This window comes from Cucurbita pepo, chromosome LG03, assembly GCF_002806865.2.
Source record: "Cucurbita pepo subsp. pepo cultivar mu-cu-16 chromosome LG03, ASM280686v2, whole genome shotgun sequence".
NCBI classification, from domain to species: Eukaryota; Viridiplantae; Streptophyta; class Magnoliopsida; order Cucurbitales; family Cucurbitaceae; genus Cucurbita; species Cucurbita pepo.
Genome location: NC_036640.1, coordinates 2,670,732 through 2,691,421, shown reverse-complemented (window position 1 = coordinate 2,691,421; position 20,690 = coordinate 2,670,732). Strand labels below are relative to the sequence as shown.

General features: G+C 36.4%; 2 protein-coding genes and 1 long non-coding RNA gene across 3 annotated transcripts; 1 reads left to right on the top strand and 2 right to left on the bottom strand.

Annotated features, from left to right (window-relative positions):
- Positions 1-1,082: 1,082 nt before the first annotated feature.
- On the top strand, positions 1,083-5,429 carry LOC111790395 (5-methyltetrahydropteroyltriglutamate--homocysteine methyltransferase 1). Its single transcript, XM_023671276.1, has 12 exons — positions 1,083-1,212; positions 1,710-2,063; positions 2,172-2,259; positions 2,505-2,632; positions 2,719-3,110; positions 3,227-3,390; positions 3,556-3,636; positions 3,715-3,881; positions 3,965-4,070; positions 4,150-4,400; positions 4,486-4,687; positions 4,777-5,429. Exons 2-12 carry the CDS (start codon positions 1,714-1,716, stop codon positions 5,143-5,145), a joined length of 2,298 nt encoding a protein of 765 aa, XP_023527044.1. The 5' UTR covers positions 1,083-1,212; positions 1,710-1,713; the 3' UTR covers positions 5,146-5,429.
- A 533-nt stretch (positions 5,430-5,962) lies between these two features.
- On the bottom strand, positions 5,963-20,088 carry LOC111791012. The gene is made up of 14 exons (XM_023672182.1): positions 19,530-20,088; positions 15,839-15,873; positions 15,682-15,760; positions 15,000-15,078; positions 14,599-14,682; positions 14,380-14,522; positions 13,900-13,959; positions 12,214-12,373; positions 11,139-11,340; positions 9,659-9,787; positions 9,297-9,413; positions 7,405-7,530; positions 7,023-7,074; positions 5,963-6,493 (listed from the first exon to the last, which is right to left on the bottom strand). Exons 1-14 carry the CDS (start codon positions 19,893-19,895, stop codon positions 6,341-6,343), a joined length of 1,785 nt encoding a protein of 594 aa, XP_023527950.1. The 5' UTR covers positions 19,896-20,088; the 3' UTR covers positions 5,963-6,340.
- LOC111791013 lies at positions 16,354-19,020 on the bottom strand. The gene is made up of 2 exons (XR_002814606.1): positions 17,951-19,020; positions 16,354-17,743 (listed from the first exon to the last, which is right to left on the bottom strand). It is a non-coding gene; the product is annotated as an uncharacterized LOC111791013 (long non-coding RNA).
- Positions 20,089-20,690: the final 602 nt, after the last annotated feature.

The window sequence follows — 20,690 nt, the reverse complement described above, 5'->3', positions numbered from 1 at the left end:
AGAACTAAATTTGTAAGGGAATTAAAAAAAAAGAAATAAATCTCCAACTAAATGGGGGAAAAATAGGTTGGTTTGGGTCACATCTACCACCAATCCCTCAATCAATTTCAACCACCAAACTCCTTCGCTCATTTTTTTTTTCTGTTTATTTTTTTTAATTAATTTTTGCAAAAAAAAGTCTTCCAAAAATTATGATTATTTTTATACATGGCACATGCGGTGGCAATTTTCTAATCTTTTACACGCGTTGTACGAGCGCGTGCATTTCATTCGCATCTCCACCGTCAGCACTGTCATTTTCCTATATATTTATTTTTATAAAAAAAAATAAAATTTACCAATTTACAAAAAAAGCTTAAATAAATAATTAAAAGATTAATTAAAAGCTTTTACAACCAATCATCATTTAATTAATATATATATATTTTTTACAAAAGATTAATTAAAAGTTTAAATAAATAATTTATTATACTATTTAAATAAATATAACCATGTTGGTTTAAATAAATAATAATAATTGATTTAAAATTTATGTATAATTGAAAAAATGGGGGTTAATAATAACTAAAATTACCGTGAAATGCCACGTCAGGTCAAAGTGTCCAGACCAATCACCGCAATTCGCTCCGACACACAAACAAAAGCCAAATCGTCGTGGCCACGTACTCCTCACTTCCACGTTACGCCTTTCCCCTTAAATTCTTTCACATCACCAACCCCAATCCCACGCGCGCGCGTGCGAGCTTCTCGCCATTCCAAATTTTAACGTTTTCGTTTATTTAATTTACAAAATATTTATTAAATCTTTAAATTTAAATAATTTTTTTAGAAAATATATAAAAAAATTCTTACAGAAAATATATATATTTTTAATTTTAAAGATTTAATAATGAAAATTTATAATTAAGTGTAAATTAATAGTATAGCTTAGGCTATGAGATTTTATCGCTCAACCACTAAAAGAAATAAAAATAATATTGTAAAAAAAGTAAGTAAATAAATAAATAAATAAATAAATGAAATACACGTTGGCTGTCTGTCAGTCACCGGCTACCGTCCGTCTCTATAAATAAGCTTGATTCCCGTTGCTTCCAACTCGCGCCTTCTCTCTTTGTGGCTCCTCCATTATCGTCTCTTTATCTCTTTACCTCTCGCATTCCTTTCTGTTTCTTCCTCCGAGGGGAGCCTCTGTCGGTGTTCCACATCCTCAAGGTTCGCTCCATTTTCCCCTAATTTCTGCTTTTCTGTGAATTTTCACTACTTGATGTATGGCGGCATTGCTGCAATTTGGATTCAGATCTAGTGTTTAAACAACTTGTGTTGCTAGTTAGGCCTGAACGAATTATGATTTGGTGTTCCAATGCGTTAGGAGTTTACTTTCTGTCTATTAAAGATCCAATCCAATCCAATGAGTATAGTTCACACAAGCTAACAATTCAGACACACATAGATCTAATGCTTGAAATAGCGAATATCCATTAAATTATGTCAGATCTACAATTGTACGCCTTCAAGAAAACAAAAATTTCACCAGATCTATACTTCGAACACTATCGTATATTTGTTGCTTCCTTGTCCTGTAAATTTAGTGATTGGTTAATTCCGACTTTGTACTTAACATGCTGTATCTGTTTCTGTTGCTTATTGATTGTTGGATTTGGCCTTTGAGATTGAAATGTTGTTGATTTACGTTGGGATCTCTTGAGCAGAACAATGGCATCTCACATCGTTGGATATCCTCGTATGGGCCCCAAGAGGGAGCTCAAGTTTGCTCTTGAATCATTTTGGGATGGGAAGAGCTCCGCGGAGGATTTGAAGAAGGTGGCTGCAGATCTGAGGTCGTCCATCTGGAAACAGATGTCTGGTGCAGGGATCAAATACATTCCCAGCAACACTTTTTCATACTATGATCAGGTGCTGGATACCACTGCATTGCTTGGGGCTGTTCCTCCTAGATACGGTTGGGCTGGTGGTGAGATTGGTTTCGACACCTACTTCTCCATGGCCAGAGGAAATGCATCTGTACCAGCTATGGAAATGACCAAATGGTTTGACACAAACTAGTAAGTAACCCATCTGACCTCTTACTTTCGGAAGGAAGATCCATCATTAGTATGCAATGACAATGTTATGATAATGGTATAATTAATCCTGCCAATGCAATGATGCAGCCACTTCATTGTCCCTGAGTTAGGACCAGAGGTGAAATTCTCTTATGCTTCCCATAAGGCAGTGGATGAGTACAAAGAAGCCAAGGCTGTAAGTTGCTGTTCTTAATATTTGCTTTGATTGTGCTTAAAGTTCATAAAATAAGATCAAGATTTGATTGAGAATAGAGAATTTAAATGATTAAAGTAATTGGAAATAGGCATTGAATTCCTTTCACGTGGAGTGGATTTTTCGTATATCTTTTTCCGAAAAAGATAATAGTGGATTGTGAATGTATCTGATTTAGGCATGTAAATACCTAATAATTGAGATAAAAAAATGTTTTGCTTATGCAGCTTGGAGTAGACACTGTTCCAGTTCTCGTTGGTCCCGTGTCATACTTGTTGCTCTCTAAGCCTGCAAAGGGTGTTGACAAGACCTTCTCCCTTCTCTCCCTTCTTGACAAGATCCTCCCTGTCTACAAGTAAAGAATCGTCACTCTATCAAGATATACTAGAATGTTCCCACAATGACTCTCTTGTCACATACTAATGTTGGATAACTTTTCAGGGAGGTTATTTCTGATCTTAAAGCGGCTGGCGCTTCTTGGATTCAGTTTGATGAGCCTACACTGGTGTTGGATCTTGATTCTCAGAAATTGAAAGCCTTCTCTGATGCGTATGCTGGACTTGAGTCAGCTCTCTCTGGCTTGAATGTTCTTGTGGAGACATATTTTGCTGATGTCCCTGCTGAGGCATACAAGACCCTTTCTTCTTTGAAGGGTGTCACTGCCTATGGATTTGATTTGGTTCGTGGAACTAAGACACTTGATTTGATCAAGGGTGATTTCCCCAAGGGAAAATACCTTTTTGCTGGACTCGTTGATGGAAGGAACATTTGGGCCAATGATCTTGCTGCTTCAGTTAGCACATTGGAGGAACTGGCTGCCGTTGTGGGTAAAGGTAATATTCTTTTGCTTACATTTGTATTACTATGTTGGTTCCTGGTGCTTGATTTCATTATTACTATTTGAGAGGCTTTTTTACTGATTCCTTCTCCCTCTGAATAAATTATGCAGATAAACTTGTTGTCTCCACCTCCTGCTCACTACTTCACACCGCTGTTGACCTCGTCAACGAAACTAAGTTGGACAATGAAATCAAATCATGGCTAGCTTTTGCTGCTCAAAAGATTGTTGAAGTTAATGCATTGGCAAAGGCCTTGGCTGGTGAAAAGGATGAGGTATATTCTTGATTCCGATGAAATCCATCTATGGAAGGTGCCAGCTATGTTTTTAAGCCCTGATATCTAACCCTTTTGTGTTGGGGTCTGTCAATTATAATTAGCCGATTAGCAGTATTTCTTGGTTTGATGTGCAAAATTACAAGCTTATGATTTCTTTTTCAGGCATTCTTTGCCGCTAACGCCGGAGCTCATGCTTCAAGGAAATCGTCCCCAAGGGTGACCAATGAGGCTGTTCAGAAAGCAGTATGAACAACCATTTCTTATCTATAAGGTGTCTAACTGTCTGTTTGCAGGAATTGAGTTTCTTTTTTTATTGTGCAGGCTGCTGCTTTGAAGGACTCTGATCACCGCCGTGCTACAAATGTTAGTGCAAGACTTGATGCTCAACAGAAGAAGCTTAATCTTCCAATCCTTCCAACCACCACCATTGGTTCCTTCCCTCAAACTGTTGAACTCAGGAGGGTTCGTCGTGAATACAAAGCTAACAAGTGAGTTAATACGAGCTTTCCTTGGAAGTTCCAAATATTTTAACCCTATTTCTAATGTTTGCATCTTTTTGGCCATTCTTTAGGATCTCCGAGGAGGAATATGTGAAGGCTATTAAGGAGGAAATCAGCAAGGTTGTCAAGCTCCAAGAAGAGCTCGACATTGACGTCCTGGTTCATGGAGAGCCCGAGGTGAGTTATTTGAAGCCGGAGTTCGTAGTACCCTTTTCTCATTCTGCCCCTTCTAACGAGAATTTCATCCTCACTGCAGAGAAACGATATGGTTGAATACTTTGGGGAGCAGCTGTCAGGTTTTGCATTCACCGTCAATGGTTGGGTGCAATCATATGGATCTCGTTGCGTGAAGCCTCCAATCATCTACGGTGACGTGAGCCGCCCAAAAGCCATGACTGTATTCTGGTCTACCGCAGCTCAGAGCATGACAGCCCGCCCAATGAAGGGAATGCTCACCGGCCCTGTCACCATTCTCAACTGGTCCTTTGTTAGAGTCGACCAGCCAAGGTAATAGAAGATAATGCTTCCACACCCTTAAGCTGAAAGAATCTACTGTTGCCTAATGCTTCTTGTGTATGCTATTGTCTTCTAGGTTCGAAACATGCTATCAGATTGCCTTGGCCATCAAGGACGAGGTCGAGGATCTCGAGAAGGCTGGCATTAATGTCATCCAAATCGATGAAGCTGCTTTAAGAGAAGGATTGCCTCTTAGGAAGTCTGAGCATGCTTTCTATTTGGATTGGTCTGTTCACTCTTTCCGTATCACAAACTGTGGTGTCCAAGACACGACTCAGGTTACTGCACTGACCACTGATATAGATTTGCATTACCCTTAACAGCATATTATATTGTTCAATTCGCCTAATGTTCCATTATGTGACAGATTCACACTCACATGTGCTACTCCAACTTCAACGACATCATCCAATCCATCATCGATATGGACGCCGATGTGATCACAATTGAGAACTCTCGCTCCGACGAGAAGCTCTTGTCAGTTTTCCGTGAGGGAGTGAAGTACGGTGCTGGAATTGGCCCCGGTGTGTACGACATTCACTCTCCCAGAATTCCATCGGCCGAAGAGATTGCAGACCGGATCAACAAGATGCTTGCAGTGCTGGAGACCAACATCTTATGGGTCAATCCCGACTGCGGTCTCAAAACTCGCAAGTACGCCGAGGTGAATCCTGCTCTTAAGAACATGGTAGCTGCCGCCAAGCTCCTCCGTACTCAGCTTGCCAGCACCAAATGAATTGGCTGAGTTTTATGAAGATTGAAGCACCTTTTATCTTTCCCTTATTTCCAGATATCCAGAAAGAAATATATGCCTGTTTGTTCTCCAATAACTGAGTCCCCGACATATTTTAGTAGCTGTAGTTCCACTTTTGAGCATTTTTTATTTCACAAAAATTTCCTTTTCAGTATTGGTTTTGATTTGAAGGTGTAGCTTTTTGTTCGTTCTTTTTCAAAAGGCACCAAACTGCAATTTTTATGGAAGTGAAATGAAAAAGAAGACAGCATTGCCAGTTTGTGCAATTGTTTATGGATTTCTCCCCCTCCCTAAAATCTGATGCAGAATGCTCACTTGAAGGAAGCGATGAAGCATATACAAACTCCAGCAGCATCCATAAGGCATAGAAAAATGTCATCCACATCATACAGCAAGTGTCCATTATTATCCATTATAATAATCTTTTGAGGCAGAGTTATGTGCTCAGCTGACCTTTATCTTTTTATTTCTAAATTTTGAAGCGTTTTTTTTCACTCATATAACTATTTGATTTAGTTCATTAATCTGAATAATAAATTTTTATAAGGATGGAAAGGAGAACGAAACTTTTTATAAGGATGTGAAAACCTCTCCCTAACAGACTAGTAGAGAACGCAGGTACGGGGAATACTGTGTTCCTTATTCTACTTGAAATATTGATGCTACTTGGATAAAGTCACAAGGAAACCATCCAAAAGCAACCCAGTAAAGCAGTGTTCATATTGAGAAACTGTTCAGCTCTTGAGTGTACATAATTGTAGGATTAACAAACTCATAAGGTGAGACAAGAAAAGCAACATGATAAAGATATGCAACTCTAAGTTACGTAAGTATAACGTTTGAAGTAAATGATCACGAAAGAAGGAGAAAAAGGTTCAATATGTTCAAATGTTCTACTTTCCAGTAATTGCATCATTAGCTATTCTACATACAAGTGAGCCCCAAGAAAACCAAGAAACTCATGAATAGAAGAAGACCTTTAAATGGCTCAATAACTAACTCCCACTTGATTATACGGCCACATCCTATCCAGAAAGTCAGCAGCAATCACATGCAATCTGATCCATAACTTCAAGTAAGAATATAGGGTTAGCAGCATTTCCACAAGTGGAAAGTGCATTCCTGCGCTACAGAAATAGTGCTTGTTGTAAATGCCGAAGCAGAATAAAGTAGAAGATCAGTCAGCATCACCAAGGCCATCACTTCCATCTCCTCTCTTGGAAATAGGCGCGTAGTGAGAGCTTCCTTTCTTGGTCTGTGAAGCAATTTCAGCATTCTTCCTCAGTACAGCTCCAGGTGATGGGTATGGCCGCTGTTGAAAGAGAGGACCCTGCAATTCACCATGGACGAAGGGAAGCATTTATTATCCAANAAAAAAAAAAAAAAAAAACTGATGTCCAACACAATGAGCATTGGATTGAAGAACAAGAGAATAACGCATGTTCTAGCCAGTGTCTAGAGTTCATCGCAGAAGGGGTAGAGTCAGCGCAATACATAAAACAGACTGAAACCAAGGCTCCGTATGAAGAAAATGATTTATGATTGGCAGAAAAAAAAGAACCGAAAAATGTTGGGGCTGGAAAAAACTCTCGGGAAGGAACATGAAGAAGGCACCGAGCAGTTTATGTTTTTAATTATTGTATCTTCCATATGCAGTTCGTATTTTGGAAAATGTACTGCAACTCTGAAACATTTTATATGTGAAACTACATACAATGGCCATACAAGAAATGATAATTGCGTTATCATAAGGTGAAACAGTTGCAACAGCAGACAGCTAAAAGTCTAAAATCCTAATTCATCTCAATCTTACTCATTCTTCGAAGTTAAAACATAGAACAAAATGATTAGTTACTTACTGTAGCAGTAGTATCTGCTGCTCGAGGTTGCACTCCTTTTAGTCCCACAACCCTGAAAAGTAATCAAAACAAACCATTAAATATCACACTTCTTCGATAAAAATATCCAAAATGAGTCCTCGTTTGACAACCATTTTGGTTTTTAGTTTTTGAAAATGAAGTACTTTTTGTTTTGTTATCTACTTCTTAGGGCCAAAATCTAAATCAAGTTCTGAAATTTTTTAAGAGAGTAGTACTTNGGGGGGGGGGGGGGAATTTGGCTAAGAATTCAATCGATGAAAAGATAAGCATAATTTTCAAAAACCAAAAACTAAGTTGTGATCAAATGGGCCTAAATAATCATTTAGTATTAAACCCAAAAAGCTAAATTTTGAACACCTACCAGCCACCACGAGGAGCATCTGAATAGGAGCTAGGATCCATTGGATCCAATTCATCATCCTCACTGTGGGAACGCTTCCTACTTTCTCGCTTTCCACCTTTCCCTATTGGAGGCTTCCCTTTGGACCTGGAAACCCATACTCAATAGCTTAATAATTAATCCTCCCCCTATTTCTGGACAGAGTAATGCATCCCCTTCCCCAAAAAGAAATGTGGAAACTTTACATTACATAGACTATAACAAAGAAGAAAACAGGACACATAAAGAGTATTAAATAGTTTGATGAAGTATTTTGAATTATAAAGACCAACCACAATTTCATGTATGCATAGATAATTGTGTCTGCATATCAAGTTATGAAATTATAATGATACTAGGATTAAGATCATTCCAACTGTTATAATAATTCAAATTTAATGTTGTAGACTTCAGAAGGCAGAATAGTATGGTAGCAACCTGTGCCATAAAAAGTCTGCAACATACATCCATACAACACACCCAGAAAACCAAAACATGGTGAAACATGTTGAATGCTCCATAATAAATATATACTTTGTCCATTTAATGTCATACATAACAGACATTTTTTAGTGGGAAAAAGAGCTCGATTTATTGAGAAGTACTAGAGGAGAATGAAAACAAATCCCAATCAAATCAGCTCACAAGAAAACTGCTTCAAGACAAATAAAATATAAAAGGTGAATAGTTAAGAAAGGTTCAGATAAGTATCACCAAGTATATGCCCTTTATCAAGCTTAGTTATCACTCGTAAGTTGTTCCCACAGGCAAATCTCTCTTGCTTACCATGCCTTTTGTTTTATTGAAATAAAGAGTACAAGCTAGATTTAGAAGTTTGTTGTAGAGGCCATTGCTATCTCCTCAGAGAGATTAGAGAGTAAAAATCATTTTCTACGCCAATTGAATTAGCTTCTATCAAGTGGCTATGCAGTGTCTTCAGAAACCTCATCCATACACCTAGATCCTCCGAGTTCTCTAAAGAATCAAGAGGTGAGAATGTTCATGGATTAGGAAAAATTAAACCAAAGGGGTTGCATGGCCAAAGTTCCCATACTTGATGTGATAGGAAGAAAATGTGTAATGGTTCCACACGGATATGTAAACATAGTAAGAAAATCTTTCACAATTTACTACCTATGAGTATGTATGCTTACACAGTGGGTTCATGCCACATCAAATTTTTTATATTTTTGACAAGCTTATAGCTGGTTATTTGTTATTTCGCAAAATGAAAGAATCAAAGGATTTTTCAAATTGTTGACCAAGTTAATATCAGCACCAAGACACTCGTGTTGCCAGAACACTTGAACAAAATATCCAATGCCACGATTCTAGATCTTTAGTGATACAAACCCACAGTGCTAGCGCACATCTTCAATATCTTAATTATTAGGTCAGTCCAACGTCCAACGCACCATGAAAAGGGAGAAAAAGAAAAGAGGATAAAACTAGTACAGAGAACAAAAAGTGCATTGAAGGATAAAGAGGTCATAAATTTTAAGACTAGGGATCATGAGGTCAAAGTTCGACCAAATATTAACACTGGAGAAAACTATTTAGATGCAGTTTGTTCAATACAATAGTTAGAACGAACAACTGTGATCAAGGTTAAAGATTGAAGTTACTGTGTATGTCAATCATTTCAACCCATAATTTTCAACATGGCTTTAGTTGATCTTACATATGTCGCTCAAAGCAACTAATAGAAAATAACTTCTAGAAAACCATAACCCACAAATCTTTTTAAAAAATTATGCTCAACTACTAAACAACTTCAAATATTGCAAAATTAGTACTGTATGTCATATTAATATTATATAAAGAAACAGAATCAATACTTAAGCTAGTCTAAAGTGAGAAGACTGTTCCATTACCTATCTGAAGCAGATTTTTTGATGGAAGGATCAGCGTTATTCTTGATGTTCTCGGTCTTCTGCTGATTATAAATATTGCTGGTTGGCAAGTACTGACACTGGGGAAGGCCGAGAGTTCTGAAAGTCAATGTAATTTTTTTATAGTAAAACAATAGCAGCATATATCACGTAATCCATGAGAAGAACCAAGATATTTGTATGAATTTGTCGAAGGTTTGGGCTGAAAACTGTAAGGTCATAGAAACATTTAAGATTGCAAATTAAAATAATTGCATCTGCAGTACGCCACATCAATGGATATATTAATGTTAAGTAAAGTTCTAAAGAGTAATACTGCCGAATGATATAAGAGATCAACATACCGTGTACAATGATTACAGTAACCCCAAGCTTGAACAAGGCCTAGTCCCCAACCTCCACATCCCATGCATTTATGTTGGTCAGACGGTTGATCCTGCCACGTCCCATTGGTTGAACTTGTAGAAACCCCACTGATGAATTTAGCCACCAAAACCAACACAAAGAAGAGCGAAGTGTCAGATTTTATCCATATAAAATTGCAGTAAAAAAACAGTTAGTGGGTGTCCAACTAGTTGATTGGCAGATTGTGTCTAATAAACATGTATCATGTATGAGAGGAAGTGTGAGGAGGGGGGAGGAAGATGTACTTAATGGATGAGTAAGATGTATATGTGGGCCCTTAGTCAGAATCTAAAAAGGGCGGATAAGTAGCATAGAATATAGTAGTGAGATGGAGATGGGGAATTCATGCTTTTTCTCAGACTAGAGTCTTTTAGTCGGATGAGAGAGCTAATGGATTCTTTGATTTTCCCAAGTATATCTCCACATCCCTTTTGAGCTAGTGAATACGTAGCTAACTATGGTCCATTTCCTTTCCATTAACTCAATGACTCTAAAAAGACAGTTTTTCATGGACAGAATGTAACAGCAGCCCTTCAAAAGTTGACATCTATGATGATGTTGGGGCTTCTCGATTTCTCATAGCCATTCCTTTTAGAGATTGATGAATCTCTGGATGGCGTTCAGGCTGTGCTTGTGCAAAACCATCGTCTAATTACCTATTCCAGTCCAGCTTTACCACTAACACACCAACGTAAACCTGCTCATGAATACTGTGAAATAATGGGAAACAAATATCGATTTTCAAATAGCTTTAAACAAGAAAGAGGGCATTGGGATTCCCAAACAGCTTATTAATTAGGGATTTGACTAAGGAATCCGTAAGGCAAAGCAACAATACATTTTTTGTTGTCCCTAAAGCTTATATGAACCTCTTCTAATGGTAAAATTAGATCACTAAAGTGCATAATTTTATCATACTTCAAATTTCTCCTCAATGTAATTTTCCAAGAATGGTTCAAATGATCCCACAAACCAGAAATTAAGCTGTTTGGATTAGAAGCAACTCTGAAAATGGAAGGAAATCCAATAAGGAACTTATGTAATAATCCGATCAGGGAAAAAGAAGCCATATTCCAAGAATGGTTCATGATTCATGTTACCAGGGCCTAATTTGAAGGCAGAAGAATCTAAAGGACTTAATGCTAACTAATGCTCACCCAAGGACTCCTTGGACTGGCAGCTTTTATGACTATAGAAGAACAGTCCTGCTTCAGATTTTCTTTAAACACCAACAATCACCTTATGTAATAATGCAGACGATTAATGATAAAAATTCCAAATCGATTTGCCAAACAAGGATGTATCTCAACAGCTTTTTTGATATAGTGTGTTCACTCATGCACCATCTCTTTACTTTGAAGTTTCTTAATGAAAAGATCTTCATTTTTTTAGCTAGATATATATATATATCTCATTTACCTTGCACAACAGTTGCAGTATCTTGAACCCTGCACGAGGGTCATTCCGCTTCCACATGTGACGCATTTACTTTGCCCTGAAGTTTGGTCGTTCCAAGACCCAGGAGCACTAACATTCGAGTGTGCCAAAGTTGCCTGATGAGATGCAACAGGCGGCTCCCACTGGGTTACCTGGGTTCTCCTATTGTAGTAGTATTTATGGCCTGCAATCATATGAAAAGTTGTCAACAGGAACAAAACTGCAAACTATATTAATCAGCAACTTTCTTCTGAGCATCTTTTTCATTGAAGTTAGGAAAGCTACGAATTTGCACAAGGACATAATAGTAAAGGTACAACATAAGCATCCCAATGTATAATTCCATTCTCAAGCCTTGCGAACTTTGTAGAGAAGATTCATGAGATGCCAAATAAACAAGTTTCCACACAATTCAAGCTGATTACTCAAGCCTTCAACGTCTAGACTCTCCACATCAATGACTCACAAAAAAGGTTGGGATGCAGGACAGGACTAAACATGAAGATTCTCTATGGTTTAGTTGTTAAGTGCTACCTCCAGTCTGATTTTGAGCAACCAGCAAAGAACAAAGGACAGAATGAATCCAGATGTCCAGCAACTCACAATTAGATAACGTTATTTATTTTTATTATTATTATTTTTTTTTTTTATATATATATCGGGAAGATGTAACCAATGGTTAGAAGCTTTAAAATGCAAACCAGGAAGTGGATGGCCGTAACTAGGCCTCAGAAAGAATGCCTTCCACGTTTAAATGGAACTTGCTACAAACAAAGTCAAAATTACACTAACTGAATGCCTTCCTGATAGCTACGTTACAACAATGCCAAACAAGAAACTTGGAACTGAAGGCCACTTTCTCAAGTATAAACCTTTAAAGATACATCATTCTTATTTTTAGGGGAAATCAGAAATTTAAACATGCATCGAGAAAAAGTATGGTAAAGCTGAAACGACAAGGATTATGGTGTTGGAATCCTCCAGCTTTCTTATCTTTTCTCCTCCAGATAATGCATAAGTATATCAAAATCATAAATACATTAAATCTCTCACCAACCTGTTGTTTGATCGACTGCCTCCATCCAATCTTCTGGAAGGGATACAGCAGATGAAAGTTGCAAACCAAAAGACGATTCAGTGGGCCTTTCCCATTGACTCTTCCCAGTGCTTTCATTATAGTAATATGAAACACCACTGCCAGGGTCTTTAGCCTCCACCTATGCAGTAGAAACATACAAGTTTATAAAAAAGGAGGCCTAAGGACATACTTCCAAAAAAATGTATCCCAACACATCTTCATATTTTACTGAAACTGTTTGGAAATAAAAAGAGTTCTCTCTTTTAGACCAGTCAATATTCTCAATCACACTNTTTTTTTTTTTTTTTTTTTTTTTTTTTTTTTGTAACTCATACTTTTGGTCCCTGGGATACTAAACTTCTGCTAGTCAAACGGATTTTAAGGCTAACACATTTGATTCTTGATTTTTAAATTTAGTTTGTATTTGTTCCTTGAAATTTCGAACAATGTTTACTCCGAGGTTTGAATTTGATTTTTAACTAGTCCTGAGGTTTAAAATAGGTTCCTAAATAAAGTTGTCTGCGAGTTGATATAACAAAATAATGTCATTGCAGTGGACTTTGTTGAAACAGTCTTCTATTTTTTATTTTCTTTACATGGGCATTTAAACAAATTTCAAATACCAGGCGCCAATTAGAAATAAAATTTAGATGTTGAAAACCAAACATGTCACTTTTGAAATCTCAAAAGATCAAATAGAAACTAAATTCAAATCTTAAGAATTAAAAGTGTTAGCTTCAAAACTCTCGGATCAAATGGAAATTACGTTCAAATTTTAGGGACCAAAAAGTGTATTTTACTCTTAATTATAAAAAAGCATAAATTACAATATTCCCATCCAGTTGATGGTTTACCAACAACCATATATGATACAAACAAATTACAAGAAAAAAAAAAAATCTGAAGTCCCTATTACAGTAATGGCCGCCTCAACCCCATAACAAGGTCCCCTAGACGCTAGGTATACTCACTCACATATGGGAAACTGACCTTCCGTAATTATTCTGTCAAAACTCATTCACTTCACAAACTTAACTGTTTTAGCAAACACCAGACTGGTGTGACAATGAAGTAATCTACTGTAATCCAAAATAACATAATTATAGTTGATATTAAATAATATTATTTCTGAAACTAAAGTGCTACATTGACTAAAACATCTAACACACTATTCTTTAACAGTCCACACCCGCCAAGGGTCCAAACACATAAAAAAAAAAAACAAAAAAAAAAAAAACAATTGTTTCAATCTTACCCAAAGATTCAAACAAGTGACATCAGAGACCAGGTACCCGACGACACCGCCCCTTGGGATCATATGCACTAATATTATGATTATTGTTCATATGAAACAGAGGCTAGTAATATTTAAATGTATGATATATTATAACAAAGTAGATTTAGTATATTTATTGATCAAGTACATAGGGAAAAATGGTTAAACTAACATTACTCTAGAATAAATAGTCAAGCATGTTACATTCTTACTCGTTGGAAATATTTTGTTAAATACATCCAATTCGAACTCAGTCACGAAACACATAACAATCGATATCAAAGAAAAGCAACCTAACTCACAAGATGGAATAGGCAATACTAACATAAGTTGGATAGTGAAAGAGAACACAACATAGAATTGGTAAGGAAATTGCAAACAGTACACACCCATCCATGAGGCAGCTTTTCTCCTTGCAACATTTGATTTGAAATAGCATCAGAATTTGCCTGTAATTTAATTTAAGGTCCGGTTACTGTTCTGATAACTGATTGAGAGAAGCAATTGAATAAAGAGTATGCGAAGGAAAATTGAACTATAATTGCTATCAGGAGGCCGCAAATTCAAATCCCAAACATTATACAAAATACTATTTATGAATCTGAACGAAATTTAGGTGCATAAGCTTTTCTTTATAAATCTGCTTTTTAAAGATAAGAAAGGAGAAAATTGAAGTGTTTACTCAGCAGGAAGAACAGGTAATATCGGTTTTACCGGGTCAAATTGGTCTGTGGCTAACTAATAAGACTAAGACGCAGCTGCCAAGGCTTGTTTTAGGAAGTTTGGCATATCATTTCTTTTAATGAATAACCAAGCTTTCATTGAAAAAAAAAAAAAAAAAAAGAATACGAAGGCATATCAATTCTTACAGAATTGCTATGTTTTGCATCTTCTTTAAGAATACCCCTAGCTTTTAGCTTCTGCTTGAGGTACTCGGGCAATTCTTTGGCAGAAGAACTTTGTTCTGCTTCCCTAACCTGTCCCTGGATTTTCTGGTCAATCGTATTATTTCCTGAAAGCATGACAACAATGAAATGAACCAATTTGGAGGTCAACATCGAAGTCAAGCAAAAAGAAAAGGTTTTTACCGTGGGTAACAATTCCAGGCTTTGAAGCCCCATAGAAAGCACATCCACCAGGTACGCCATAACCATTTCCAATTTCCAAGTTCCCTGCATGAGAACAAGATGTCATTCTCCTTGAAAGTGTGGGATTTATTGCTTCTATTTTTAGGGTGATGTCCTTTCCATATTGTCTTTGCTAGTGTGGGATTTATTGCTTCTATTTTTTCACCTATGTCCATCATGAAGGATTTTGTAGAGTAGACCCCGTCAGTGCTGGAGAGCCAAGTCAATAAGTTTGCTTCATTTGACAATATCACTGGGGCAAGGTTAAGGCTTAATTTGGCCCATTCTGTATTAACTAATATTGAGCGACAACAAGAGCAAGTGAAGAGAAAAGTTCAATAGAAAGATTACAAAGTACCAACCTTCTTCGGGAAGATTCAACTTTCCCCTTTTCATAGCCATTTCTGCACGATGTTCAGAAGTAATCTTCAAAAGATGCTCCTGAAGTAACATTAATGAAGGAAAAATACATCAAAGCTACAAAATATGATAATGAATAATAAGCTTTTGTGTGTATAACAGGTCATGCATTATCAACACGAATGAAAGAGTCCAAAGAAGATATCCATGGCTCTCACAATTCTTCGAGAAGTATTTTACATACATAATCGGGAGTTGGAGCTTAGGCACCCGCACCCGCCCCAAGGACCAGACCCATGTGACATCGAAGGTTTTTGGTATTGAACTCACTCAAAGGTTCAAACTTGGAACCTCTAAGCCAGTATGAGCAAGAGAACCCAAGAACTTACCCACAGGACTAATGCATTAATCCTTATGAAGTTTATTGGTTAGACTAATGCTTAAAAAGTAATAATCAGTCTTACTTAAGAGAATCCTATTGTTCTCGCATTGTACTACACCATCCAAGTCCACCTGTTGTACATTCATAGACTCAATACAAGACAACTGTTTCTCAAGAGAGTAAATAAATAGGGACCATGGTGGCAGTGATGACATACAGCTAACTCTGTTGAAGGTGTAGCTATCCAACATTCTAAAGAAAATTTATGAATGAAGGTTGTATGAAGGTAGAAAATTACTTACTTTAAGAGCACTTGGGTCATAACGTTCTGAAAAGATATCTGATCTCTCCTCTGGAAGTCCATCTGCATCCACGGAGTCTCTGGGAAGAGAAAATATATTTAGTTTCCATTATTAATTTTGAACTGTAATAACTCAAAAACAAATGAAGAACCATCACCTTCGGCTACGAATAATATTTTGGGTAGCAAGTTCCTGTTAGGGAAAAAACTAATTAAAGCATTTGAAAAACTAAAATGATTTATTTAGATAGATAAGAGAGTGTCCGGAATATGAATAAAATTACAAGAGGAGAGCTAAAGAAATCTAAAGGAGAATTAAAATAAATATATAATCCTCTCCAATTCATATGCAAGGGAAACTTCAGGCACCATGAGGAAGCTGAAAGAGAACCAATATCCCCACATTTTTGTGGTGCAGGTTTCTCTTTGTATTGAATACTCTCGTCTCCCTCAACGAAATCTACCCATTAAAAAGGTTAGACATGGACATGGAAAACATATACAACATGACACGAATACAAAAACATGTCAATTCTAAAAAATTAGGACAACACGTTGAAGATACATTTTTCAAAAGAATATATATGTACTTCAAAATAGATTGAAAATGTATAAATAATATGAAAAAAAAAAAAACAATTATGTTAGGGTTGGATGGACCTCTTCTGACAACTTTTTTTTGTCAAAAACAATTTCATTGATGGTATAAAAATTACAGAAGCAGGGAGACCCCACAAAGGAGTTACAAAGGAGTATGGTAAAGCTATAGTGGTGAAATAAGGGAGAACATTACACCAATTCACAACCGTATTAACTATAGCATAAAAAAAATCTATAAAAGAAAGCTCTTTCTCAAGATCTTCTATTTCTTTTTGGCCACAAATTCCAGAAGAAGGCTCTTATATAATTCTCCCAAATCGTCTTTTTTCTCCTTTTTTAAGGGATGCCCACCAAGGGTGTAAGCGAGGACATGGGGATTTTCCGAAATGTCCGCATACCAGTTAAATGAAGAGAGGAGATAGTTCCAAAGGTCTTCGCAAATTTACATGACACCAAGAGGTGACTTTGAGATTCTGATTTCTGTTTGCGTATAAAGCACCATTGTGGAGACAAACCCATCTCAGGCAGTCTTCTCTTTAACTTTTCAAGAGTATATTAATAGCTTTGTGAGATAGCTCCCATGGGAAAAATGATATTTTTTGGGTAGTGTCCTTTCCTAATCTAATCATAAAGAGAAAATTCAGTTTCTGTATTGGAGGGGGCTATATCACGCAAGAGAGAGCTGTTGGACAAGACACTATTTGTCTCTAGGTTCCAAATTCCTAATTAAGAACTGTGAAATAAGGAAACAGTGGACAGGCAGTGTAAGAAGTAGGCCCAAATTCGTCAATTTCTGTCTCTGGTTTCATCTCAATCTCAAGTTCCAAAAGCCAAACTCTGTGTTCCAGAAATCCTTGATAGCCCCATCTTTACTAAAAAAAAAAAAAAAAAAAAAAAAATCAAGGGAAATTTTCTTGCAAGAGTCATTTCCAATTCATATGTCCTGCAAGAAGGGAATATTTGCCCCATCACCCAGTGTAGGATAATCTGTCGTGAATCAGATAGAAATGTTTCATAATGGCTTTCAATGGACCCTTGGCTGTTCCAAGGAGTTGCTGCCCGATTTTTTGTTGAGAAGGGTAGTCCCGTATTTTGTATCAATGACCATCCTCTAAAGAACTGTTTTCTCACATTGTAACACCAAATCCATTTTGCAACGAGGGCTCCATTTCGATCTTTCAATTTGTGTAAACCAAGCTCTCCTTTCTCCAAGGGGTGAAGGAGATTATCCCATTTGACAAGATGAAGACCCTTGCCATCATTGTTACCTTTCCAGAGGAAATTTATGGGCAATTGATCCATAATGTTACTCACTTTGGTTGGCATTCTATAGATGGCCATATAATAAGTTGGACGGAGGATTGGCAAGAGTTGCAGTCTTCCACCCTTTGAGATATGATTGTTTTTCCATGAGAGGAACTTTCTTTCCACCTAACATCAAGCCATGATGCTACGTCAAATAGCTGCACAATGTTGAAAAAATTATCAAGCACTTGTTCTTTAGATGAGAACAACATAATGTAATCGGCTAACTATAGGTGATGCATACATATCTAGGGAACTTCTTCCCATAGAAAAACCTCGAATGACTTTTCTATTTGAAGCATGAACCATAAGAAGACTAAAGCAATCCACAACCAAAATAAAGAGGAAGGGGGAGAGGGGGCCACCTTGATGGAGGCCTCCAGTAGCCAGGATCTTTCCTCTCAAACGGTTGTTGATGATGATTGAAAAATTAGGAGAGGATAACAACCCCAAATCCATTTCCTCCACGTTGGACCAAAACCATTACCCACAAAAATTTCTTCAAGAACATCCCAAATTCACCTTATAAAAGGCTTTTTCAACGTCCAGTTTTATGATCAGCCCTTGCTTCTTTTTCCATTTCCAATCATCAATGAGCTCATCGGCTATTAAACAGGCATCAAGTATTTGTCTACTAGACACAAAAGCTGATTGTTGTTCAGTGATAGTATAAGGAATTGCCTTCTTAAGCCTTTAAGAGAGAATCCTAGCAATGATCTTGTACATACATGATATGCGGATAATTGGGTGGTAGTCTCCCACATTTCTAGCATCCGATTTCTTTGGAATGAGGAAAATATAGGTCTCGCTCAAGCTAGCATTGATGATACAATTCTTGAAAATCTTGGAATACTCATTATTTCAGGTTAAGGGACGTTCCAAGACTTCTTATGGAATTCAACGGTAAAACCATCTGGCCCCATTTTGTTTGTCCCCATAGCCTAACAAATTTCTGCTCTACAAAAGCTTTTTCAAGATATTTAGCTTTTTGGGGAGAGATTGGATACCAATTGAAGTTAGTTGGCAGGAACCTACATCCGTTTCTTTCTTTTTCTTTTTCTTTTTAACAACAAAAGCATCTCATTGATATAATGAAAAGCAAAAAGTGTTCAAAGGTTACAAAATCAAGAACTAAGAAACGACTACAATCTTCTTCCTCGTAAACATTAATGAAAACCGAACAAGCTAAAATCGAAGTTATCTGAAATAAAAGAAATTTTGGAGTAACCATAAATGCCAATAAAAAACTAGAGCACATGTTGGACGAAAAAAGGCTTCTTCCAAGAAACCTTTTGAAATTTGAACCAACAATACAAATGTTGACTTAAGTGATCCAACATCTTAATGAGAAAGAACAATAAAAGCCTCCCGATTCTTCTAAGAAAATTATATCAAATAGAGACTAAAAAGGCTTCTTCCAAGAACCCTTTTCGAACCCAACGAAATAAATGTTGACTTCAACAAATCAACGCGTTGATGAACAGATTCATTATCTTCAGAAGAAGCTGCTTCCATATTGCTTTTGGAAGAAGACGCAACATTTCATTCCTCCATCCCCCACAGAAGTTCTGAACTTTTTTTTTATTATTATTATTAAACTACCATTTTGGTCACTACAATCCGGTACACAAATTCTAATTTAACTCATGTTATTTGCAACGTCCAAATGTATTCTCTCTACTCTAGAAAACCATAAAATTAGTCCCCATCAGAACGAAGGTGATGAGTGGGAAGCGCCATCGAAAATAGGAGGAAGAAAATTGTAAAAGAAGATTAACTAAAACATCTATCAAAAATGAAACATAACATGAGGGCTATGCAGAGAGCAAAAAGAGTCAGGCTGAATGGGGATAGCAATGGAAGAGAGCGCCGTCATAGTATTCAGAACTAAGCTGACAACATTTAGAGGAATTTGAAAAACTGAAACATATTAAACGTGCATACCTGTTCCCTCAACACGGCATCCCGAACAGCATTATCAATGTCTCTGGTATCGACATGTGACCCGAATTTGCTAGAAGCCGAGACAGCAATATTAAACACACCATCATGGGAAACAATGTTCTGATCATTTCCAAAACTTAGGGGTTTCTCTTGATCAGAAGAGATTACTACAGAACTATGAACTTCTCCCAGTTGACAAGGAGAAATTTGGTTGCCAAACTTTTCAAGTTCTTGCACTTCATTTTGGGCACAAGATTGAGATTGAGCAGAACCTGATTCCTTGAGAGAACTATCTTCAACACTAGAACCAATTGTAGTTTTGGACGAATCTCCTGAATCTGCAATTGCTGCAGTAGAAGTCGGCATCCCCGGAAGGGCTTGGATCTTGAAAGCTTTGCTGTACTGGACCAGCTGCTTGTGGGAATTTGAGGCAGATTTGAGTATGGCGGATTGCTGATGCGGATCGACGGTATGCGTCGAATTGAAAGGATATAATAGAGCGCCGAATTGGAAAAACCTGGTTGTATTTCTTGGCGGTTCCCAAAACTGTCCGGAAATTGACCGCTCCACAAAANGTAAAAAAAAAAAATAAAGAAAAGAGTAAAGAACTAAAAAACCTAAAATCAAAATAACCAAAAATAAGAAAAATAAAATACATTTAATTTTTTTAAAACTTTAATAATACCTTTAAATTAAATATATATATATATATATATATATATATACTTATTTTTAAAAATATTCTTAAATTTTAAAAAGTTTTATTATGTTTAAAAAAGATGTATTATATTATTTTTTTTAGTTCAAGATATTAATATTTTTTAAATCTAGTAAACATCTTCAATAAAAATCACGAAAACATAGATTAAAAGGTAAAATAAATAAATAAATAAAATAAACAATGAAATCCAATTTTTAGTTTTAAAAAAGTTTAAAATGATTTTTAAATTAAAAAAAAAAGCTCGAGATTTATTTAGAGGATATTATTGAAACGTTATTTTTTAAATATTTAATATTAAAATTTTATTTTTGAAATAAAGTATTAAAAGTTTTCGTCTAAATTTTTAAAATTATGAGTATAGTTTAATAGATTATTTTAAAGATATTATTAATAATTTTTAAAATTATATATTTTTAGAACGTCATTTTTATTAATTTAAT